This window comes from Paramormyrops kingsleyae, chromosome 25 (assembly GCF_048594095.1).
Source record: "Paramormyrops kingsleyae isolate MSU_618 chromosome 25, PKINGS_0.4, whole genome shotgun sequence".
In the NCBI taxonomy this organism is placed as follows: Eukaryota; Metazoa; Chordata; class Actinopteri; order Osteoglossiformes; family Mormyridae; genus Paramormyrops; species Paramormyrops kingsleyae.
The window spans coordinates 26,649,586-26,672,971 of record NC_132821.1 but is presented as its reverse complement, the minus strand read 5'-3'; the positions used below and the strand labels follow the sequence as shown (position 1 = coordinate 26,672,971).

At 43.1% G+C, this 23,386-nt stretch overlaps 1 protein-coding gene and 1 long non-coding RNA gene across 8 annotated transcripts in view; one reads left to right on the top strand and one right to left on the bottom strand.

Annotated features, from left to right (window-relative positions):
• Window positions 1–23,386, bottom strand: part of ndst3 (N-deacetylase/N-sulfotransferase (heparan glucosaminyl) 3) — a 159,699-nt gene that overhangs the window by 25,018 nt on the left and 111,295 nt on the right. For all 5 annotated transcript variants that reach the window (XM_072706933.1, XM_072706937.1, XM_072706935.1 and 2 more), the window contains 4 exons: window positions 22,792–22,879; window positions 21,578–21,732; window positions 18,703–18,888; window positions 10,863–10,991 (listed from right to left, as the gene is read on the bottom strand). In XM_072706933.1, the coding sequence (XP_072563034.1) occupies window positions 10,863–10,991; window positions 18,703–18,888; window positions 21,578–21,732; window positions 22,792–22,879 (558 nt within the window). The remainder of the gene's footprint in view (window positions 1–10,862; window positions 10,992–18,702; window positions 18,889–21,577; window positions 21,733–22,791; window positions 22,880–23,386) is intronic.
• LOC111837439 (uncharacterized) lies at window positions 323–13,457 on the top strand. 3 transcript variants are annotated; one of them, XR_002836660.2, is made up of 4 exons: window positions 323–612; window positions 3,882–3,996; window positions 7,141–7,296; window positions 13,403–13,457. It is a non-coding gene; the product is annotated as an uncharacterized lncRNA (long non-coding RNA). The 3 variants fall into 3 exon arrangements; XR_002836659.2 differs by lacking the exon at window positions 13,403–13,457 and having other exon boundaries at window positions 7,141–7,706; XR_011985497.1 differs by lacking the exon at window positions 13,403–13,457 and having other exon boundaries at window positions 323–782; window positions 7,141–7,706.

The window sequence follows — 23,386 nt, the reverse complement described above, 5'->3', positions numbered from 1 at the left end:
GGAAACTCCCTTCGAAGCGCGATGACATCATCTCGCAGGTAAAAACATAATGTAACAAAATGCCACATTCGCTCTTTGTTCTTCTGAGCATCTTCATTACGCTATGCAAAAAAATTTAAAAAAAAAACATAACCTGCTAATTACCTTATTGCTAAACAAAATAACAAGAACAGAGGCCAAAAATGAACTCCTAGGGACAGTTTGTTCTGCGGTGGTCAGGAAAAGCACCACTAGAAATTCCTAAAATGGTGTGTAGTTTTATCCAACCAATTGGGAGAGTGGTTTAAAAATGAAGCATTCTAGATGTTGTTGTTGGCTTTCGGCAGGTAAAGCTGAGCTGTCACACACTGTAATTGGTTCAATCACACATTAGGGCGTGTCTTATGATTTCTCGGCAACAGATGGTGCTTTCACTACCTTAATCCCGCTCCAGCTGTGGCTTGGCCACCGCGCCATTTGTCTGTTTAAGCGAAATATGCAACGGTGCCGTTTATTCCAGGGTAGGATTGTTGCTTCTCAACGTACCCCCTACCCATAAAGCCCCTGCCGTCTGTGCTGGTGAAGTCCGCTGCGTCCTCGTCAGCGGTTTCATCGTCTGCGATGAAGAAACTGGTCAGATGTAGAGACTTTGTTTATTTCCTTTCCTTTTGTGATACGATATAATCGCGTCATGGTCGCACGTCGTATTATCGTTAGCTAAACAATGCCAGAGCTTGTCTTTCACAAGAGTATTTAACTTTTTTTTTTTAACTACTCACTTTACAACAAAGAACAATTGCAAAGTAAGCATATGGTGTATGTGCCCTTCATGTTGGCGTCATAAGCTAGACAAGACATACTGAACGGTGTGAGGTGAATTTAAATTCTGCGATAAAAAAAAAATGAATAACGGGAAGGAGGATATCAATGGAAGAAGTTTGAAAGAAGAATTGGTGGTAGAATGATTGTAGTATCTTGCTTAGGAATGCAGCACACAAATACAATATACTTCTCTGAATCTAGTCAGGGTTACTCTGACCCAAACCTGTTGAACGTTTTCATACAAACGAGAATACGACAGGATACTGACTAAGCATGCTGTGACTGGAACAGTACAGTGGGGGATTAATTGTGCATTAAGCTGCACATCCCTCATCTGTTCACCGCTCAGTGAATCCACCCAAATAGTGTTCAAGTCACCAGCTCGTTCGGTCTGTGATGTGGAGTACAGAAGCCTGTCTCCAGTTACGGGGTTTTAGAATCTTTCAGGTGGATGTTATTTTTTTTCCTCCATTCTCTCACTCTTTTTACCTTCTGGGCAGGTCGCCATGGAACCCTGAATAGTTTTATCAGATAAGAAGCCCTGATTGGACACTCTTTTCCCACTATGGAGCATTAAGTTTGAAACAAGTATCTTTTTCCAGTTGAAAATCATATTGCCTCTTAACGTAAGTGGCGCTCTGCTCCTGTACCTCCTTGGGAGCCTTGAGCTCCTTCCTATTGCGATGACCGACAGCTGAAGGTCAATAACGAATCTGGTGCCAGGTAACCTTGGTTCTCCCTAATCAGCAACCGTCTGTTCGGTTGGCGTATCCGTCCTCAGACATCAGGACCACGTTCTGAGAGAAAATGGTTATCCGTCGATATACTCCAAAAATGATCCCACTCATCCTCGCATATTGAGGTAATCCAAAGCGAGGAAAACTGGAACTACAAAAAAAAAAAAACTGCATTTGCAGTGAAACTGAATGCAAGGCTGCCCAGGACAAGCAATAAGGCGGAAATGTAAACCACTACAAAGTCAAGATCATTTGACTTTAGTTGGGCATAATGCGATGTTTCTCAACTTAGTCCTTTAACATTTTTGCTTTGTTTTTTCAGCTCCCAACACACCTGTACCAGATATTTAGTGTTCTTGATTGGCTGGAAGCTGGGTGGAAGCAAAAATGCGGACTGTCTGGCGGTCCCCAAGGACCGGGTCGAGACGTACTGACATAACAAATGCACCCTCGAGGGTCATCCCAAGGCGCAAGGAGCACCGGGCGTATGACGATCGCTGAAAGAGCAGCCGTGCCGCACTGATGGCGCAGTCCCTCAAATCTCGTCTCCGCAGCGACACTTCCGCAACGTCCCCACGGAGGACGCCCGAGACCCCATTCCTGACGTGATCTGAATAGCGAGGCGCGAAGATATTCTCACGAGGCAGCCGAGATGCACGGCCCTTATGTACCGTACCATCAGTTATGCCGGCACGTGGCTTCAAAGAGTCCACGTTGGGTTTAGCAGCCACAATAACGGTGTACCGTTATATACATTACGAGAGAGAGAGAGAGAGAGAGATTGGGAGGGGGAAAAAATTCTGCTGATATCTGGGATTTTTCTAATAAGTAAGGCAGCACTGCTAACCACTAAATGTCAACCCTGATTCATTTATACAGCTCTTTCCAAGACAGTCACACGAACACTGAGGCTGAAAAAGCCCCTCAGAGGGAATTATTTCACACAGCTTTGCTTCCGAGCACCAAAGCTTCCGTCCCATTAATATACAGCATTGGAATCGACTGAGGAGGGCATAAAACGATCAGTTTCCCTCCATCCTCGCCGCACCGCTGAACGTCGCTGTGCCCATTGATCTCGACACGGTGTTTCTATGGCGCTATTATAATGCATTATGCATAATTGGGTCCCGAGTGAAAATTACAAAACCTCCAGCAATAAGTAACAAAAACTCATGGCGCCCGGCAGCGGCGGACTAGAGTTTCCGCCATCTGGGCTACAGCAGGTCTGCGTGTCGCGATTTGGGTTCGTCCCGGTGAACCTGCAGAACCCCCAGGACCACGGTCATCGAACCATCACCCCTCAGAGTCCAGTATTCGGTTCTTAATCAACTGCCTCCTTTCACACCGACTTCAGCACGTCACTGAAAATCCCAGGGCACCTGGTCACCACGATGAGTCTGACGACGCCTACTGTCCTACGCAACTCTTCGCGAGCATGTGACACCCCCCCCCCCTTCCCCTCTGCAACAAATCAGTTCATTTCGTCTCTTTTGCTTCTTGACTAATGGCTGACCCTATTGGATTTCTGTAACAGCGGGGCTACATCTATTGATTTGATGGCTGTTTAATGTAAGAGAAAAGAGTCGGGTGATTGTTGATGTTGTCTGGCTGGAACGTGATCTTCAGTGATTCCCTCCCGGGTCTTGGCACACGGCAGAACTTTTCCGGCCCCTTTGCCTTCTCTGCTATGAAATATTTATCTCCAAAAAAAAGTGTGTAAGAAAATTCCGGAATCAGGGAATAAATTCTTTTTCTAGCTGATATATTTTTATAGCGGGTGTCTCTTTACGGATCATGTCGCTTAAAAGCTTAACTCTGCTGCTGTCAAGGAGCTGATGCATTTAACATAAGAATGATCTAGAAACTAGGAGGTACCAGTGGGTAATGGGTACAGACAGAGAACATATTTTTAAGTGGGACACTTTTAATGAGGTTGGAGTCGCCACTGTTGCACAGATTCCCTTCTTCCTCAACTGTCTCAGTGAGGTCACTTTTTTAATGGCAGAACAACTAACATGAATGCCAGTTGTTATACCTTCCAAAAATGTTTACTGTTCACAAATGTCCCATTTTCTTCTTATGGAAACTGTTCATCCATCCATTAGAGTATTTATCCATGCATGCATCCATCCATTTACCTATTAATCCATCCAGCCATCCGTAACAGTTTATCCAATACAGGGTCAAGGCTGAGTCTGTAGTCTATCCCAGAAAGTACAGGGCACGAGGCAGGGGGGGGCTCCCTGGAAGGGGGTTCCATTTTCCAGGCCATTTCATGCAAACCAACATTTTTTTTTAGAATATTCAGTCATTTAGTCATCAATGCCCCATCTTTGTTCCCAGGTTATCAAGCCTTAACGAGGAGGAGGGAGCAACTCAGAAACCCACATGAGAACACAGGTACAGAGGGCCAGTAGTGCGGTCTAGGTCACACCCTCTGCAGCAGTGACTGAAACAGGTAACATGCTCCAAAACCAGTACGTTACATTTCTGTACAAATACATAAATAATACTCCAGCAACACAAGCAGCGCCGAGATGAAAAATAACCTTGCATTCTGCCAACAGGCTCCCAGGTTTTAATATGTTGCATGCTGTCACTTGTTAGTTAAGTATTTAAAGGGACCTATACAGGCATCTGTAGTACACACTACCAGCTCTGTCTGGGCAGGATCTGCAGGAAAATATGATCCTCTGTGAAGAGGGAACGCTACAAAGCAGTGATCAGAGGTTAAAACTCCCTGTCATTTCAGATAACTTCAAAATTCAAAAGCAGCTGGTGCAGATTCTTTAAATAAACCTTAGCGGAATACAAATAGAACACTACTTAAAAAGAGCTTCTTAGAACACTTTAGAAACACTTATGATGATGGTGAGGTGGTATGGTGACTTGCGGGTATCAACGTTGTTTAACACCTGCGGGGCTGTGGGTTCGAATCCCACCTCCATTTGGTGTGTATGTGTGTGTGTGTGTGTGGAGTCTGCATGTTCTCCCGGTGCTGCAGAGGTCTTCTCCCACAGCCCAAAGGCTAAGTGGAGTCTCTGTGTAGACGCCTTGTATTGTATTACCATCCTGTCCAGGGTGTACAAAGCCTTGCATCCTATGCGGACTGGGATAGGTTCCAAACCCTGAGCAGTATAAGCAGTTGGAAGATGGAAGGATGTATACTGCGATGATCAGTCAGATGTCCACACAAAGGTATAATTTTAACCAACAAAAAAACATTTAAAGCATCTTCCTCCAATCAGGTTGAGGTATTTATAATTGCACAGTGCTTCTGTGTATGATTTCTTGTTACACATCTTGGTGTGCATCCATATTAAATTCAATATTTGAATTATCCAGCCCCTTATAATGAACGCTTAGCAGCACGTTGAATTAGGTTGATTAAGAGCATCTACAAAACAATTATGTTCTTGATGTACCCAGTACTACAAGTTAATTCGGATGCTTTGGTGTAAATACGTAAGTGGGTGTAATTTTAACAGCGCACACATAAACCTGATTGTTTTAATAATTGAAGTTCCCCAGTTATAAAGGGCCCCTTTGATTCTGCGACATTGTTAAGTCCGCAAACGAAGCAAAGGAACCGCAAACAAAAGTACAAGGCAAACAAGGTAAACAGTTTACGTTCAATAAGTCTTTGTTTGCGCACGGGGGAGCTTCGAGGGTGGAGAGAGTGGAGTCTACCTCAAAGGGACAACAAAGTCAGTTGAGAAGCTGAGATAGGATTAAACCGCGAAATGTAATTTTTCTCATCACTGACCCACTGCACAATTTCAGAGATGTATCAAGGAGTTGCGAGTGGAGCAAATGCATGAACTGGGTTTAAGAGGCCATGGTAGGTTTATAGAATCGCTATACGCTATCCGTTCATGCATATTCTAATAAAATAAAGTCCTGCTTCTACAGTAGGTCCTGCGACTTCATATCTTTCTGGTTTACTTCAGTCTTTGGTGTAGAGATGAATAACAGATGGTGTTCTCCAGAAAGTGTCATCCATTCTATTTTAAGTTATCCTCTTTATAACACATTGCTATATATTTCAGTTTGTGTTTATGTCTTCATTCATCTTCCACAACAGCTTATCCAACCCAGGGTCACCAGAAGTCTGAGGTTATAAATGTTCTCTCTTAATGAATATATGGGAATTAAATGCTGAAGATCAAAAAAGTCAAATAAGGAGTAACATTTAAAAATAGCTTCACGCCATAGATTGGTAAAGCACTCGCATGACGTTGGCGGCATAACGGGTATCAATGTTGCGGGTTCGAATCCCAAATCCGCTCTGTGTGTGGAGTTGGGATATTCTCCCTGTATTGAACAGGTTACCTATGGGTACTACAGTACTTCCCACAGTCCAAATACATGCAGTGTGTGAGTCAGTGTGCCCTGTACCCTGCTTTGTGCCCTGTACCCTGCTTTGTGCCCTGTATTCCCTGGGATAGGTTCAAGGATAAGTACGAAATAAAAGCAAATATAAATGTATATAATATCATTGACATGTATATAACCACAGTAGAAGATTAGAAAACAGACCTGTAAAGAAATGAATGCAACACTGAAAAGTATTCAAAGTTTCATTGATTATTTACAGCAATTATGTTAGTATTTTACGTTAGTTATGTTAGTATTTGTTAGTATAGTACTGCTGAGCACATTTCGTATGATATTTTTTTCCTTTGCTCTGCGTCCAATATTCAGTAATTTTGTTATTGAGACAGAGTCTTTGTTGCAAAACCAAATTCTGAACATGAACTGCACTATAGCTCAAAATGGTTTGAATAGATATGTTGCTCAAAAATAGCACAAGAACTGGATACAAATATACAGTTTTAATGCAATATTTTTGTATAACGATATGACACTTATTTTAATGATGAGAATGGAAGAAGAAAAAAAGTATTGGCAAACAAACACTCAAGCTTCCATCTATAAGGTTCCTACCTGTTATCAAATCCTAATATACTCTCTACCGCAGGGATATGTTGAGATCTTTACTCTCACTCCAATTCCAGGGGAGTTTTAGGAAACCTTGACATCAAACTTGGAATTAGACATAGCATTCTCCTTTGACTCACAAGATATCACAATCTGCTGCCCCAAGCTACTCTGGTAATCATCTAGCGTCGAGGGCCAAATTTGGATTACATGCTTGCAGCACAGTCCACAGAACTGATGATGTCAGAATTTCACCTGCCCTATAACTAGAGACACCTGCCTTTCTCAGCTGCATGTTGTCATGTGTGAAAGTGCAATTACCCCAGATGTATCTAGTTTAATGACATATGATGTGTCAACAACGATTCAGAAAGGCATTTCAAATGTTTTGGCAACAATAATCAAATAGCTGGCTGAAATATCTACAAAATTGCTCGGCTCCAAGGCTGAATTCCAGAGCAAACCGACATTTTCGTGCCATCAAAGTAAAACAGAAACGTTGCGAAGAATGAAAGGAAGAGGGATGTTAATGATTGAACTTGTCACCACTACTAACACCATTAGTGTTGATCACCACTAGATCTCCAAGGGAAACGGCGCATGAATATCAGATACGTCTGATTATTTAAAATGACAGCAAGCTTCCCTTCTTCTGTTCCAGGTCCTGGTTTGGGGGTAGTGGCCCAGAACTGAATGAATCAGTATTTCAAAAGACGATATGGAGTCAGTGGTTTCTTCCACGCATGAAAACCAACCGTTGGATGTCGCCCAGCCATCTTTATCAGACATCGTTGCTTTGGATCTGAACAGCCATGAGGTGAAGTTTCATTGATTCTTCAAGGTCCCCCCCCCCCGGAGGAAGGTCACAGTCTGATTTCCAACGTAGGCTGAAGACCTGGACCCTGATTATATGTGTGTGCCAGCTTGGTGTAAGTGGGCGTTGGCTATTTCTGTGTCATAGCAGGAGAGCCAATCAGAGGTGGCGTGCCACTCGGGTCAGACCCACCACCCTTTGCTCTACATCCCCAACATCTGGGTGACTTTAGAAATGGGGACTTTAGGACGGGCAGAGGATGCCATAAGGAAAAGGACAGGAACAGAGAAGTATTAAAAAGATATACGATTGCAGAATTTCTATTATTTAGGGTTGTAGTATTTTCTACTGTATTTCAGGACTGTATTTCATTGATACATTTTCAGGGTCAATAAATGTGATACTTTTCCCTGTCTGGCCTTGAACAAAATAGAAGGAGGAAATCTTATTGGGTTCACTTGACTTAAATAGTGTGAAAGCGGGTTTGACGTGAGGTACTCTCAAAGGCTTTCGTCAATGACCATTCGGCCTTCAGAGAATCATCACAATGTTTGGCTACTACAGTTTGTCCACAGAAAGCTACAATTTTCTGCTCAGTGCTGTCTGTCCAAACACAAGTATGCGTACAAAGCCCTATACTTTTGTCCACTGGGGCAGTGAAAGCGTTTGTCTATATACATATACAATATATATGCATGTCTCTGTTTTTGTGTATGTATTAATGAGGGAAGATCATAAACGTTGCTTTAATCACTCAAAATTAACCTTCAGGCAGCAAATCTATGTATGACTATGCTGTTTTGACACTATGCTATTTGTACACACTTTCAAACAATTCAAGTCAAAAGTGCAGAGAATATCAAATTGTTCCGCAATGAACGATTCATTAATACTGACAGAATGCATCTTGTTTGTGAATCCCATGGGAGCAGAATGAATCTTAAGAGAGAATTCGATTCAACTTTCAAAATACCAGCATTATGTAATTGCTTCTCATGATATTGTAAATAATTCGTATTTTGAAAACATTTTCCCTCCATTATGCTTAATCACGATTCTATTTTTCTCAGCTACAGAATTCCTGTGAGTAATTATGGCCAATAATTCCAGCCAGAAAGCCATGTTCCTCTAGATCAATTTAAACGGGCTGCCATCTAAACACACTTTTGCATAATTCATTCCGTCAACAATTCAGACAAGCCAAATAGTTAATACAAAATTTTAAATGTTAACTGCCGCGAGTTTCCAGTGCTTTCTATACCTAAACCGCGGAAACAATCCCGATTCCAAACACGCACGACATGGTGCTTGTGACCCCCATGTTTTTAAGTTTTAATTTCGTAGTTTTCAAAGAGCCGCTGCGAACAGTTATTTCAGAACGACGCGAGTAACACTGTAAAGACAGCGTGCGGCTTCCATTAAAGCTCGCCTTAAAATCCGTGGATTCGGAGCGCCGGTCCCTCACTGTGAAAGCTACTGCCGACACTGTAGGGCTGTTTGTATGTTTTTTTTTCCAAAGCACAGCCTTCGGAGAACACAATTACGGGCGCAGTCGATTACTCACCAGCGTGACAGCGGAGAGAAATAACACAATATCACGCCGGAATCTTATACACTATTTATGTGAGCGCATGTACAAACCGAATTAGTACATGGTAAGACAGAAGCAGACAAGCGTGGACGTTTATGGACGGTTGCCGGGGATAGACTCGAACGTCACTAAACGGCAGGCAAAGTCTGCAAGGCAGGAAGTGCTGCTGTAGGAATAATATCTACTTTGGCTTAAATACCGTTTCTTCTGGAAGCGCCTGGTTTAGGGTTCTGTGACAAAGCGGATAACACAGAAGAAACAGATTCTCCCTGACACATTGACATATGTGGAGTAGGTGGAAACCACCGCAAGTTTGCATATGGTAAAAGCTCTCAACTCGAGAGCTCACGCTTGCTAGAATGATCTGAGGACGAGCAGAGGCAGGGCCTGCAGGGGTTCATACCCCCACCTCTCTGCACCTACTCAGCTCTCTTCTACTGAGCTGGCGACCCTCTGATACTGTTAGTTAGTAGGACGCCCCCAAGTGGGCCTCAGAATAGAGGGGCGCCACTCTGAGTCACAGACATGGTCATATCAGGTTATTACTACAGCTCTGCTCAGTCAGATGCTGGAAATTGGAAATCATATCGCCGCTGTTTGCTGACTCTGGACAAACCCGTCTGCTTCTGGGTAAGAGTTCTCCAAGCCTTCCCTGTCTTCATGCAACTTCACCAGCCACCTCTGCCTGATATTAACAACGTGATTGTGCAGTACCGGTTTTATTACATATGCTTTTATTGACAACCTTAAGCAATTCCAGCATGGTGTTTTCTCTCACTGTACATAGTCACATGACAAGTAACATCACTGAGGCTTACCCCCGGTGTCACGGACGACTTGTGCACTTCTGGAAACTCTTCTGTGCATCCTAATATCACATTTTACCATTTATCGTAATAGCGTTCATGTTTTATCATATTGCTATCTTATTTTCCTTAGTATATATTAAATCAATAGTGCTTGCTGTACTAATGTACTATACTAATGGTACTATATCATCATGATGAAGTCTGTGCAACATGTTTGCGTTATTGATATTATTGTAAACAAGCTGTAACACCTCAAATTGTTTGGCCCCAATTATCACACGACAACATAATATTTTGATGAAAAGTACCATGTGTCTGTCTATGTATTATTGCAAATAAACGTATTATTGTACCACTGCTGGTCAACACATTATGTGAGGCAGCAGCTTAGGGCACCACCTTTGGGGGGGGCACAGACTTAGCAAGTCAAATATATGTTGTCGCAGATGACGGGCATCGGTGGGCATCGACTGGGTAAATTGAGCTGGCAAAATCACGTGAAGTACCAATAACATGCCCTATACTGGATTGAGTGGTTTTTAAAGGTGACCTATTATGCTCATTGTCACTGTTCATAATTTTATTTTTGTGGTCTACTAGAATAGATTTACATGCTTCATTGTTCCAAAAACACATCATTTTTCTCATACTGTACATCTCTATTCACCCCCTGTCTGAAACGCTCTGTCAGAGCTTTAAGCCCCACCCCTGATGAGCCCAGTGTGCTCTGATTGGTCAGCTTGCACGATTGGCCACCTTGCCCTACACGTTCCGCCCGCCTTGCAGTCTGCAGACAAATACTTGCAGGTAGGCAGCCAATAAGGATTGCGTTACAAGGTGACCTCACCACGTCAAGGAAGTACGGGCTGGAATTCCAACAAGGTGTTTTAGGCAGATTAGAGAAGAGTGGTTTTTTCTTTGACGTGGACTTTGGGCCTTACGACTTTGCAGACCATTTACATGCACATAAAGCTATATACTGTAACGCAGTAAAGTAAAGGGAAAAACCGGAAATGCATGACGGGTGCCCCTTAATGTTTATAATGAAAACTGGGGCAGGAGAGGAAGGAGGTGACACATTTGTTCTTGACAAAGTGTGTGATTAGCAGAGGAGCTTGCAAGCGCTGCAAGAGTAGAAAGCATGGTGGGAGTAGAAGTGGGGGTCATACCGGGTTCAGCAGGACGGTGAGGAAGAGCTCCCCGCCTCTGATGCTCTTATCCAGCTCTTTGGGACCCCCGGGATACTCCTTGTAGAAGATGGTGTGTGTAAACAAGCCACAGGTTTGCCGTGGAAGTACCTGCAGGGACGACAGCATGCAACTCAGGAACGCGGTTCTCCAATAAAAGCAATTTATAGCAGAACAGAGGATATGAAAATATCTGTGTGCAAATGCACCAAACCTCTGAGGTCCTGTTTTCACCTTTTTTTTCACTTTCTTGTAAAACAGTAAGCCAGTATGTACCAAAAAACCTGGCATTATCCAAAAGATATATAATACAATCCAAAAACAAATATATATATATATATCACTGTTAAGTCACTGCGATCAGCAGAATTGCCTTTTGTTGGAGAGTCTGGAGAACAGCTGTGTTTATCTTGTGTGATTTACACAAATGACTTTTTTTTTTAAAAAAATCTAGATGCACGAGTCCTTCGAAGGAGAAAAAAGGATATAAACTGAAATGTGAAAAAGAACAATGTCAAGAACAGTATTATTTCTTTACCAGCAGTCGTATAACTATATGCATACTGCGGATATGGACCGTGGAAATGGAATTAATGCGGGGGTCTTTGTCGCCTTCTAGTTTCTTATTTGCAGACCAAGAGAAAGCCACCGGAATGTCACTTTGCGCAAACCTGTGATGTCACCGCCCAGGCTGTCAGTCGCCAATGGAGACACTCCGCACCCCTCTCTATTTTCCCCATTCTATAAGTGAGGGCTTCTCACTACACATCTGGCGGAGACCTTTTGCATAATAGGATATCATGCAACCGGGAATGATACATAATAGCAGTCACGGCTGCTGGGGACTGTGAACTGATGTCCTCAGAGGCCAGCTGTCAAAAAGTAGCTCTGCATTTTCCCCATTGGATTCTGAGACTGACTTACCTGTTTTTTTTTTTTTTGTTTCATTGCTGCCTAAGAAAATATATGCCTTACTGTTCCGGTTCGGTGGTTTCATTAAGTCAGGAACAATCGGCATCTTAAAAATGTATGGGTGCCTTTATTTTTGATGTTAGGATAAAGACTTACATGCACATATTTCTGCATTTAATGATGAAATTCATTGTTTTTTTTCCGTTAAGGAAGTAGGGGTATCAGGTTATTTATGATACCTGTAAAAACAAAGACATTTATTTGGGCTTTTTGGAAAGAGACAAAAATACAGGCAACCAGGCTAGTGAACGTGTCAGCTTTGTTAAAATGACTGGGACTTTCTGTAAAAGTAGTTTTTAAAAAATTCAAAATAACACTGTTCCATGACATGCAGAACAAAACAAGACATGCATAAAAACCTTTGTATAAAAACTGCAAGAGTGGCTAACTGGAAATACTAGATAAATGCAATATCCCTGCAATCAGGAAAACATGCACAGCTACAGAAATTGTCTTTATTGTCTAAGCCATGGTAGCGGCCATACACTGACTTGGCTAGTTTTGATATTCCTGAAAGCCATTCAATCTGTTCTAACGGGTGGCACAATTCTTCTCTATGACCAGCGTCCTGCAGAAAACCGCTACAAAAAAAAAATCAGTATTTCCAGGGAGCAATTCATGTCACTTGAAGCAGTACTGAGGTCCCCTGAAACAATGCTGAATTCTCCCGCAATGGGCAAATGGGCAATACCAGTACATCACTGTGACATGCTGCACAATCTCATTTTTTCGTCCACACTGGGGCTAGAAAGGCAGTCAGGCCAAATGGGCAGGAGTAAAAAGCATTGCGTGAGGAGATTAACCTGACACTGGCTCTCAGCAACTCCCACAACGGTATCAGAATCCACCCCCGTACGCGCTGCTCCTAGGCTGATGCAAGTTCCCGTCCTCTAAGTTCTCAGCTTGCTTCTTTTATTTTTATTATTATATTTATTTTATCACTTGCTAGCGTTTTTACTCTTCCTGTAGTCCCTCGGGAGCGATATAAATCAGCTGCTAATATTTGTTTCCGCCGCTCTACCTGCGCTAACAGTCGAGGCATGCTTGGAAATCTAATGAGAGGATTTTTCTGCACATTAATGTTGGCGAGGAGCGCCTAAAACAGCGCCATTTCCCATCACAAACAAAACATTTAACATTTGCAAGGACGTGTGCAAATTACCGGAGGGGGGAAAACATTTTATATGCTGTGTTATATAAGACGTTCGCGTACACGCATATTATTACAGATTTTATTTGCTCATGTCGTCCTATAAACACACGCATTGGGCTAATAGGTAGGCTATGTGTGTGTGTGTGTGTGCGCGCATGTGTGTCTGGCTTCCTGGGCTTCTGTTAGTCTAACCTGAGCTGAATCATTCTGTCAGTATATAAAAACATGATCTGTAAATGAAAAACGTCGGCATAGCTGTTTGTAAATGAAATCGTTAAATTGAACTCATTGTCACTAATTAAAACGACGTGCATATTAATTCACTTCCCAAGGATAGCACATTAGACTACTTTTGCTCAATTTATTTGAGTGAAGATTATTATTTTTATTTCTGAAGCACCGGCGGACCCGAAGCCGCGGACGGTCCTGCCCCACAGTTCCGATCACAAGCCGCGTCCCAGGGGAACGGAGCCCAGCATAGATGCCGTATCCAGGTGCGACATTCCCTGTTCCTCCACGCTCTCATCTTCCAGCCACTTAGGCTACTCCTGCTAACTTCATTGATATGCAGCTTGTGTAACGCTGAATCCACAAGACATTAGAAACTTTATACAGTTTGCTCAAGCTGCCTGATTTACAAAAGGTAAAAAAAAAGCATTTGGCTTTGATTTAATATTTTAATCTGCCCGATGCCCTAAAATTCAATTCTGCGCAAAATGCAGTAAATCCTTCATGCTGAGAGTTATGGGATTGTCTTGGCCGTCCCTCTTTCCTCCACGCTGGCTCCGTGATACTTCTGCCTTAAATGTGGAAGCAAAACCGCGCTACATTAAGTTGCCATTCTGGATCGGGTCCTACAAAGTGCTAGAAACTTCGAAGCATCTTTGTGTTTGTGAGCCTATTAGCTAACTACGTTTTTTTTTTTAGATTTCCAGAATACCAGCGGAGACCTGCTTGAAGTTCTTTCGACGGTGATTTAAGCTATCGGTAGATTTCGGAGATACAACTGCTGAGTATTGAAGCAGCTGAAAGATTACCGACCTTTAGTGTCCATCTATTACTATGAATAGCGAATCCATTTAAAATGGTAATGACGCTGCTTTCCCACAATTTAGACGAACGCATTAAATTCTGCCCCCCCTCCCCCCTTTTTGCAGCACTTTTAAGCCACCGGCTCCTTTCACCGCGGTCTGCTAAGATTAAGAAGCGCTACTGGGCATCTTTCCCACCTTCTGACACCGGGAGCTGCAATGCCAAACCTCACCGCCAGTCACAACACATTACATTATTTGTAAACCAGTTAGTACATAACTACACATGAACAGACACATACTGTGTAAATCACATGTACGGCATCCTATTTTTAATTGTTCTATTTATTTATCCATTACTGCATTGTAGTTTTGCAGTATGTGTATTGTATCTGCACTATGTCTTCAGGTTCTGCTTGCGTATGATATCTGTGTGCTCCTCTGACGCTAGCATAACAAATTCTTCCCCTGGCAGCCATAAAGTGTGCCACCCATCTATCTACAAACTGGTCGTACAGTTCACAAAATCAAACCAATCAACGACGAAGCTATAGTTTCTATACTGTACATCTTCACTGTACACTGATTAGGCCGATTACACTTAGTATTAAAATGAGTCTTAGGTGAACGCAAGTGGGCGCAACCATGATCATGACGACGCATCAAGATCTGACCATTCAAACCATTTGCCAAGGTGGTCTGGGATACAATTGACCACATACCTTTTATAGTGCAAACACTAGTGCAGAGCTCTTCAAATATGGCCCTCAATTCCAAATCCAGGCCTTGTTTTCAGTTCTCCCAGGTAGTTGGTGTAATAATTACTGATTCTAATTGGCTAGAGGCTTCACACCTGACTGACAGGTACAGGAAGGCTGGAAAATGAGCAGGGCTCGGACCTCGAGGACCGTGAGTTGAACAGCCCTGCCCTAATGAGCCCTGATGTCTTAGCTGTCTACTTGTGATTCAACCACCCAAGATGCATTTTAAGATCAAGTGTAAACAGGACCTAAGTGTCCCCAAAGAATGAAACCTTTTCCAGAGCTGCATGCGGTTAACAAGACCGGGCCAAGTCCTGGGGTGTGCCACTGAAGTCAGTACAAAGCCGAAGCCAAGGAGCACATTGCTCAACTTCTCAGGAGAACAGTTCCACCGCGTTGGTAGGACAAGACAGGATTTGCAAATGTACAAGATGTCGACTGTATTACACGAAAAATAGCCACAGACATCTGATAATCTTACAGAGGCATACATAATATAAAATAAATCAAATATGATACAAACTAAGACGACATAAAATAAGCTATATATATAGCTATATATAGCTTATTTATATATATAAACTTGATCTTGTGTGTCCTAATATGTACAGAAGTCTTAGGCAGACAAAGGAAATGACATTTAAATGATCGCGTTGGTGTAAAACCACATGCCTGTCAAAGTCACCACTAAAATCACCACAGTATTTGCAGCAACCATTCAGTACACCCATGTTTTTCTTGACTGACCACTAGCAGGCCTCGTGTGGCTAATTAATATGTCATTGAGTTATTTCACTAATTAAATTAAATAATTAAGTGAGCTGGTGGTGAAGTTTACCAAACACATGGAACGGCTGAGGTGCCCCTGGAGAGATGTTTGGGAACTGAAGCGGTGTTCATCTAGCGGTCCAGCAAGGTAACTTTTTGGAGAACAAAAAAAAAAAAAAATCACGTTAATTTTTATTATCTTACTGTTCATTTGTGTATTGTCTAATGTGAAATTGTGTTTTTTTTCTGAGCAAATATACACTTATTCCCCAGATAAATAGCTTTAAACATTTTCTTTAACCGCGTAAGACTTCTGCACAGTACTGTGCTCATGCATTCATGACTTTAATGCCATAAAATGTTTGAAATGTGCGGGAGTTGACATTCAGATGAAGACAAAGCCAGATCCTACAAAAGTTTTAGGATGTCAAATGTGCACTTCTGTAAGTCTGCCACTTGATTTGAATAAATCCATTTTTCACTAAAACAAGCCTTTGTCGTGATGTGGTACTCCCACGGTCTTATCTACAAGCTAATTTGTACAGGAACTAAAATGCTTTCATGCGTCACCTTCACTGCTGAAACGAGCCGTTCCATTAAAACACATTTGTCTCACAGAGCTGAAGATGCAAGTCAGGGGTCTTGTCTTCTGCAAGTATTTAAACAGCACAAAGAACACTTTTACAAATGACCCCTGACAGATACATGTACCATCCCTGCCCAGAAAAATCAGTGGTTAATTTCATAGCTATGCCTTATTAAGACGGCATCTATAGTAATCACGAGTAGTCCCGCACAGTTGAAGTAAAGCTGTCATCTTGCATCATGGCTAATAGGGTATTACTGCAACACAGAGTTATTTACACTTGTTGATTGGTTGCTGCGATCCCATTACATTCTGTGCAGGGAACAAATCAAGCATTTCAAAAGTTCAGGCCTAGGTTCACCCTTATTTTTCTCATTTAGGTTCAACCCCAAGGCTGAAGCAATCCCATACTAAAGCACTCTTTTAGGAAAGCAGACTTTGCTGCAAATGCATGTAAAGTACCTCTATTTCATTCATGGGAAAAAAAAACAACAAATGGAATATTTTATTGCTCTGATATACATGGATTCCATTTTTAAGAGTGTGAATACAGCAAGCCGATTCCGCCCGCTCTCGTTCGCCACTGGGAGACGTATAACTGCAATTTCAAGGGAAGATAGAAGCAAATAACCATGAAAAAAGCAGCCTTAGATTTGTGTTCTAAGGAGCCAGTACCAAAGGCCTTTGTAATATATAAATTTCATGAGTCGGGACAATTAGACATGAGTTAACATTTCATTTTCTATTCCCCCTGTGCCATTTTTTTGCACTCCCTCCTGTTCAATTCAGATACTGATTTCCCATCGCAATTAAAATGGTGTGGTAGTTCAGTGGGTATCACTGTTGCCTCACATGAGCAGGTTTGGGGCTTTGTGCATGTGTGGACTGCTAGTCACACGGGGTCCCCAAGTCACACGGGGTCCCCAAGTCACACGGGTTTCCTCCTGTAGTCCAATGTTGTCAATGTCTCTCAAGGACATGCCTCTCAATGGCCAGTAGTATGTTTGTGTCTTCTGCAACAAACTGGCATCCCATCCAGGCTATTCTCTGTGCCCCTATATTGCGCGGTATATGCACCAGGCCGCCCCCACGACCTTGCTCAGGATAAGCATTTTGAAGATAGAAGGATTACAGCTTAGCGTTGCGCCAACTGCCGAGAACTGAGCCAAAATGAAAGGGCTCGAAAGGATATATGCTTTTTTTTTTTTTTAGTCAGAATCAAAAGGGCCGCCATGGCGATGACACGGAAACACAGAGAGCGTTAATACGCTGTGCATCCGAGCGCTAGCTACTCCGGAGTACGAGCCGTCCTCAGAGTGCCTGGCTTTAAACACGGCTGACGACGGGCATGAGGGCACGGATGGGGGGGTATCGCAGGGCGTCTGTTAGGCCTCTGCTGCCGTCGTCCTCCAACGGGCACAAGCCGGTGGCAACAAACTGAGGCTCAACTGCTTCTATACATAAATAACCGGCTCACATTTGCAGTCTTTTATACCCCTTTGTGTGCAAAAGAACTAAAAAAAGAGAAGAATGTTACAATAATTATTAGTCATCGTTATGTCAACCAATTACAATTAATTGATTTTTTTCCCCTAATAAAGAGAAAATGAAAAACACAAATATACTAACGAGAGACTCCTTGCTCTTTTCAAAATCACGTTTACCAGAACCATCCCATGCTAAATGGGTCCATCCACAGAAAATACTGGCTCAAAATTTAAGTTGAAAAATTCATATCGAAGAATTTAACTTGGGCACATTCAGTCCACATCTCTTGAACTAAAGACGCATCACCAAAAATGCCATACGACAGAAATTCATACAGAAACACCTGAATTACTGACGGCAATCCACGCCCTGTTAGATCTGCTGACGTTGGGGGGGGGGGGGTGCATTTATTTTGCCGTAATCGTCGCTGTGCCAGTTGTGGGGCTGGCGGCCCAGTTGCTAACAGAAAACAGAGCGCTACACGTGACGATCATAGGAGACGTCGTCTGCCTCTGTGCTGGAGTGAAAGCCAGGGCGGCGCTATTGAGTCGCTCCCATGAGAACTCTGCCTTCCGGAACGAGCTTCAGTGCCCGAACGAAGTCCCTTACTACATCGCCGCTGTCTGCATTTCCCATCAGCCACATTTTATAGATACTACTAGGCTTCTTTCAGATATTTTTATATGGATGTTAAGGGACTGTTCCTTTATTCAGTTATTTATTTGCTTCTTGACACAATGTGACTTACACTCCTTTTAAGTAATATATATCACAAAGCCATTCTGGATCTTCCTTAGGGTCCTGGTAACCCCTATAGGTCCTGGAAGGGCAATGGCATAACTCATGAATCTTCATTAAGGTGTGTGATGGCACGGAAGCCTTTTGGGGGGGGGGGGGGGCGTGTAAGTCTGGATAATGATACGTTTTGGCTGAAGGAGTGGGGTGTCCATATTCAGGAGAATTTTTCATGGGACCAGTCATGTCCCTCTGCCTATAGGTCCTGGAAGGGCAACCGCGTAACGTGTATATCTCGATCAAGGTGCTCGAAGTGGCGGAAGCTTACCATGATGTTGTTGTGGATGAAGCCCTTGCGGTAGCGAGCGGGCTTGAGGTGCGGGTACTCCTCTGTGCTGGTCACCCGGATCCCCCAGGCTTTTTTCCAGGCCTCGTACAGCTGCATGTGTACGGGGTAGACCCCCGAGTGGTGGGGGGCCACCGCATAACCCATGTTGGTGGGGATGCCGTGTTCCTGCCAGTGCGTGAGGTGGACGTACACACACACACACACACACACACACACACACACACACAGGAGAGCGCAAACAGCAGCATTAGCAGGCGATACGGAATATGTTACACGATAAAAACAATACGGAAAAACAGCACTGAAGTCAACAGTGATTTTTTATGATTAACAATAATAATAATCTTTATTTATATAGCACTTCTCATGCATGAAATGCAGTGCAAGATAGATATATAGACAGACAGAGAGAAAGTTATATACAGAGAGAGAGATAGACAGATATATAGAGAGAGAGATGATAGATAGGTAGGATTAAGAATAAGGAACAAAGATGGAGGGAAGAAAGGAAAGGAAGGAAACCTATTTCAGTAATATGCAGTATTATGTGGAAACATAATGGTACTCTATCTAAATAGAAACTACAGTTCTGAATGTGAAAATACATGCTCTGTTCAATAACTTCCTGCCCCCTAAGCTGAAATTCATGAAAACACTACTGAAGCCATTCGTTTATAATTTATAACTCCCACCGGGGTGATCCTGACCATAACATCAACAGCTTGACCTTGAGATGGAGACGGCCTTTTGGTGTGTTAATACAGCTCCACCGCGCGTTAGCCGAGAGCTAATGGCGCGGCGTTACACCCCCGCGAGCGGCGGCGGACAAGGCGCTGGCTCGGATCCGGCCTAACACCACGCCAATGTGGACCTTCTCCTGACATACAATGAGTTTAACCCCTACACCTGGCTGAAAAAAACAAACACCTTTTCCAATTCTCCACCAAAGCAGACGGAATTTGAAAAAACAAGAGAATGAAAATCTAAAGGATTATTCGCCATAAAATATTCATGATGACCTTTTAGGCATTTCCAAATAGATAAATAATTAAGTGACCTTATGAAGCCTACATCCCGAGTGCTCTCACAGTATTTCTGTACATTACGCTCTCCCTAAAGTCTACTGTCATTCCACTATTGTCCTCTGCGGTTCCTTTGTCATTCGGAATTCTTTTCAAAGTTTTTATAAACAAGCACAAGCCTCGCTAATGTTACTTACAGCATCTTTACGGACAGGGGACGGTTTGCCATTCCCAGGATACACTCAAAAAGTTAATTCAGCCCCCCCCCCCCCCCCGTGTAGTTCCTGTCTGTGGCCAACAAGGGGCGCCCCAAACACAAATGCGTGGTTCGAGTGGCAGTAAACACCACCACTGTTTATAGCGCAGCTGGTAGAAAACCATAACATGACCCTTTAGAACTCTTCGTCTAACAGAAACAGTCTGTCGTCTAGTATTAACAGACAAACTTCTGGTAAACAACTTCCTCTCCAGTATCCCCTGAATCAGTGGGAGCGAACTTTTGCAGCGCTTATCTTTCATACTTTCTCTCTCATTCTGCTGAAACATATTTTAATGCAGAAACTTGTTTTTTATATATATATTAGCACTGGGAGCTTTTTTTGGGATAACAAAAGCACATCTTTTGTATTTTTCCATTTTATGAGGAGGGCGGGTGTTCACAAGATCGTTCAAGGAAAAGCCACGGGTGCGAATCAATTAAAGTGGATATCAAGCGTTAATGCGCTTTATTGACCACGCGATGCGGCTTTTCTGGATTTAGATATATTACTCTCAGAGCAATTGGTTTAGAAGAAGAAGGTCAACACAGGGTCAAGTAGGGCCACTTTTAGTTAGGGCTACTGACAAGCTGTGACACTTGGAATAATCATTCATTTATACGATATTATTATCGTAATTGAAAAATGTAGGGCAGGCGCACTTTTGGAAGGAGATTTCATGCTGTAACAAGCCCATTCATGAGGTCCAGTGGCTTTTCCGTTTATGCTGTTGAGACCGATTAGCTCTCTGCGATTTTCTTCATAGATTTTCACCTCCCGTTTCATCTCTAGCCCCGAGTGAAGGCCTTGACTCTGGCGAAACACGTTAAAATATTTATAAACATAGAGCTGCATTAGCTATTTCCTCACCACATTCTTATCTAAACAGTTGAAACATGTTGGTCTTTGTCTCCCGCAGCTGTAAAAATGTTGATCCCTAGCCTGGCTGAACCTGTGGGTCGTATCGGTTACATTTGAGCATGAACCGCATCATCACCTTCGCTCGAAACCACGCTGCTTTCGAAGCGGAGAGCGCATGGGGACCGTGTCAGGATGAAACCCGTTACATCTCACACATAACGTCTACTGGTTCTTAGTATGAAAAAAAAAATAAAAAAATTCATAAGATGGAGAGAAAAAAGTGAAACAAAATCCCAAGCCTACAGAAGCAGTGTCATACGAAGACAAAAAGTTCGTACGACGTGCTATCAATCTCTGTGTGGAAACGGGAACAAGTTAATGAGTGTGAAAACCCACTGTATTTTCTCATATGATCCTCAAAGCCATAGATGTCACCTATCATCAGAGCTTAATCTAAACTCTCCTGGAATCCTTTATTCGACTGTATTTTTCTTTTCGGCCGAGCACATGGGCTCTTGCGATCTATTGTTTTCACGTCACTTCAGCTGAAAGCCGACTCCTCTGGTTACGGCTGAAGAGTTGTGCTGTAAAAGGTTCCGTACAGCACAGGGGCCTAAAGATTTTAGTCTCGCAGAATGCCCCGCTGTTTAATTCTCGCCCTCCCCACCACCCCCCCCCCCCCCCCCATGTTCTCCTGGCAAGGCTGTTGCTCACCAGTGCAAATTCTTTGTTAAGTATCATCTGCTCCATGAGCGACGACTCGTTGTGGAAGAGGTGCGGCTGCATGTGACTCCACATGTGCGGAAACCACCAGAACTCATCCACGTATCTCAGTAGGAGGTCATCACCCTCATCCTCATCCTCCGTACCTGCAGGAGAAGCCCAACAACATCGTCTAGGGCAATATTTTCCAACCCGGTCCTCGGGGACCCGCAGACGGTCCACGTTTTCGCTCCCTCCCAGCTCCCCAGTACGTGTGGACTGTCAAGCAGGAAGTTGGGAGGGAACAAAAACGTGGACCGTCTGCGGGTCACCGTGGACCGGGTTGGGAAACACTGGTCTAGGGACAGAAAATAAATCATGTATAACACCCAGCACTTAAGTACAGAGGTTGGCACCATACCCAGAAAGCAAAAATAAAAATGCTTTACAGCCTCAACATGCGACAGAGACATGGAAATGCTTCAAAATCTTATATTCTAAATCAGTGTTTCCCAATCTGGTCTTTAGGAGCCCACAGACAGTCCACATTTTCATCCCCCGCCCCAGCTCCCTTTGGGGAGCAAAAAAATGAATTGTCTGGCAGGGAGCTCAGAGGGGAGCAAAAACATGGAGCAACTGTGGGTCCCCGAGAACCGGATTGGGAAACAATGTTCTAAATCATGACAAAGTATAAGCTGCAATAGCTAAAGATGATTTATTTCATGCTGAAAAAATATTCAAGTTTCATGTATGTTAGTTTTATTAGTTTCATAATATCACACAAATACTAATTCTGCTCTGTAATTTTACCTTTGTGCCTATAACTTCTCTCATTTAAAAGGAATTACCAGCTAGTGCCTGTAAGCCAGGGTGAGCTAAAGGGTTATGGAAATAATTTGAGGGAACACTCAATTAGTTTTGTGAGTCTGAGAGTAATTGATGCCCGTTTCATTTTCGTCATCGTAATCCTCTCAGTTTCATATAACCCACCAACCCCTCCGTTGCACAAGGCTTGAAGGCTGCAGTCTTTTCCCCGTGTTATCTCACAATGTCAATTATAGTCAGACACAGCATAATAATTTAGGTGGTTCTATTAGATTTTAATACACCTGGCAGTTAAAGCACTGGGAACACCTTGGCTCACCTTATAATAGCAACGCGCTTCTTCAGGCGGCAAACAGACATGGGCAATTATAGGTAAGACAGACAGATGCAAGGGATCTCACCGGTGTGGTAGAACTTTCCGGAAAATCCGAGGTTGAACGTGAAATTGGTGATTTGAGATCGGAGGAGGTTTTGCGTGTCCAGCAGGGCCTAAAGGGATCACAAACACAAACGAAACGCAATGAGATTCGACGGACGGTTACCGTGCTAGAGCGAGACTGCCGAATTTTAGCGGTTCATCCGCACCTGGAAACCAGTCGCTACGGAACCTCATTTCACTCCCTTATAAATGTCACCCGCGGTTATGACGAGAAGGTTTGCAGCTAGGAAGGCAATCTAGTAAAACACTACCCACGGAAGCAAAGTGAATACAATTACATGTGAATGTGTTGTTTACTGAGGCATTAAAACGATTGCACAAAATGGGTGGACAGGCCAGTGTAAATCACATTTTAAGATGGCTATAATTCAGGAAACGCAAAAGGACCACATTGTGTATAATGCTGCAAAAAGGCCCGACCATCACTCTCACCCAGCCTGTATGACCACGGCGTATGTTTTCATTTGCCTGCACTGGCTATGAAAGCAAAAACTCATCTACCGCTTTCAGATGTTTAATTCCACGCAACTCCAGGTATATTTCTTAGACCTCGCATA